The sequence below is a fragment of the Halyomorpha halys genome, unplaced genomic scaffold (genome assembly GCF_000696795.3).
Source record: "Halyomorpha halys isolate HHAL.00 unplaced genomic scaffold, Hhal_1.1 Scaffold591.1, whole genome shotgun sequence".
Lineage (NCBI taxonomy): Eukaryota > Metazoa > Arthropoda > Insecta > Hemiptera > Pentatomidae > Halyomorpha > Halyomorpha halys.
In genome coordinates, this window is record NW_027104732.1 from 130,618 (window position 1) to 132,981 (window position 2,364).

At 27.8% G+C, this 2,364-nt stretch overlaps 1 protein-coding gene across 2 annotated transcripts in view; it reads left to right on the forward strand.

The window, feature by feature from the left end:
• LOC106684561 (serine/threonine-protein phosphatase 6 regulatory ankyrin repeat subunit B) overlaps positions 1–2,364 on the forward strand; it is a 26,481-nt gene that overhangs the window by 7,562 nt on the left and 16,555 nt on the right. The window contains exon 3 of one of the 2 annotated variants that reach the window (XM_014426711.3): positions 1,292–1,390. The exons of the other annotated variant lie outside the window; for it this stretch is intronic. Coding sequence (XP_014282197.1) covers positions 1,292–1,390 — 99 coding nt within the window. The remainder of the gene's footprint in view (positions 1–1,291; positions 1,391–2,364) is intronic. 2 annotated transcript variants of the gene reach the window in all.

The window sequence follows — 2,364 nt, forward strand, 5'->3', positions numbered from 1 at the left end:
TTCACATTTAGATTTTTGTTCCATATGAGTGTATAGAGATATAACTCATTTTTCATTATCTTGTTTATGTAGACCTGCTGAAACGTCGAAATATCAAATTACACCAAAAATATAAAATTAACGCGTTTTTCTTTAACTTTCATTCTACTTATATCAATTTATAAATTGTACATTGATTATTCAATATAATTGTCATTCATTATTAGCAAGTTTACATTTCTTAAAATTTTTCATTTAAAGATCAGGTGGCACTGGCCATGTTTGTTTGGCCAACCTTTGTTCTTCCATATATTATTTTAAATAAAAATTAAATTATTGTAAATAATATATAAGAAGATGGTGAGGGTTACGGTCAAAGGAGAAATAAAAATAGTTTATAACTATTTATTTTCGGACGTTTCGCCCCACTTTGCAGGGCTTCATCAGGGCTAAAAAGATACAAAATGATACTATGATAAGAATAAAAATAAGTAACAATGGCAAGAGTAAAAATTTGAAACGTCGGAAAATAAATGGTTGTAAATTATTTTTGTTTCTCTTTTGACCGCAACCCCGGTTCTTCAAAAACAATACGGGGAAGGGGGAAAAAAATATAGAGAGATTAAATAAACGCCATGAAAGAATAACTATAAATAAATAAGTAATAATAAAGATATAAAATGATAATGAATGAGCAAAGAACAAGTCAGGACAACCTACCTGTTCAAAGTGATGAAGCGCTGCAAAGTGGGGCGAAACGTCGAAAAATAAATAGTTGTAAACTATTTTTGTTTCTCTTTTGACCACAACCCTGACCATCTTCTTATATATCAATTTTTACGGTCAATTTTTTTTACGGTATATATACATATATACAATATATTGTAAATAATAATTTAATAAAAAGTCAATTGGTCTGATCAATATGAATAAACCTGTATATTATTATTCAAACTTTCTTTTTTTTCTGAATTGACTCACAATTACTTGTAAATTTTTTGGTTCACACTTATTTATGTTTTTTTTCTGTGGCCGCCCTCTTTCCTCCCAACCAATTTTCCTTTATTCATGACACATTCGTTAGTTAAGGCTTTCAGTTAATTTTCATTTTATTGTTTGATGAGAATTAAAGGAATAGTTTCAACAATAATTATTAGTCGATGTTGCATAGATTTTAATATTTCTTTTTATAACTCACACATCTAGTATCAAGTGATGAGTAATCATTTGTTAATTTTATTGGTACAATTTAGTAGTATTTAGTACTATTTTTTTGTAAACTACAATTCATTCTTTATTTATTTATTGTCAGAACCTCTTGAGTAAATCCGACGAAACACCCGAAGATAACCAACTAGAAGGATACCTCTCTCATGATCAGTTTTATTCAAGTATTAACCAGTGGCTTCGGGTAAATATAAAATAATCTCTCTAGAATAAGCTTGTTATAGAAAACGTTCATTGTTATTGTTTTTAAATTGCATTCCCAGTCAGCCTCTAGTACTTTGTTCTTCATAAATTATGGTAAACAATAATTTAACAAAAAATCAATTGGTCTGATCAATATGAACCTATACATTTTTATTCAAACTTTTTAATTTTTTTGTTAGTAGTATTCGTATATAAATACACAATTGAAAAGCTAAATCAAATAACATACTATGTGAAATGTATGAAAAAATACAAAAAGGAATTTAGCTTGGAAGAATATTTTTGAGTACTTCTTCTAAATAGCGCCTTGCATATTTTTTATAAAACTTAAATTTGAGCAAGTTTTATAGAGTACTACAAATACATTCTTCCTAGTTCCCAAATTTCGGACAAATCTTTGGTTTTTACTCAGTGAAGTTTAGTTTTTGATGTAAATTGTATAAATATGGAGAGCATTTAGTGAGTTTAATTTGATTCAACCAACGTTTAGTAAGCTTTATATGTATTATAATTATAGATTAAATTAGAAAGATGATTATTTCAGGATTAGTTTTTACTGCATGATTTTGCATATTTTAGTTTTTAATAGCACTTTTTTTTCGGTTATTTACTGCACGAAAATCTGGTCTCTACTAATAACAATACCTTTTGTAGTTGTATACTTTCATTGCTGTTATTTTTTTTTATTTCTTTTTCCCATTCCTCTAAAACAGAAAGGTTACCAGTAATGTTTATTTGTTATTTACGAAATATCCATTCTAAATGGTACTATTTTTAAAATCCGGAGGTGAGGGGCTTTCTCGCATTGTATTGCATAGAAGATATAAAAAATAAAAACATTAATTAATAAAGACAATAGATAATGATAAAATAATAAAAAAACAGTCAGAAGTCGAAAAAGAAGTGTGGGGGAGGGAGAGGAGGGTGCATCAGAAGATGGAGTTATAAGGTGAT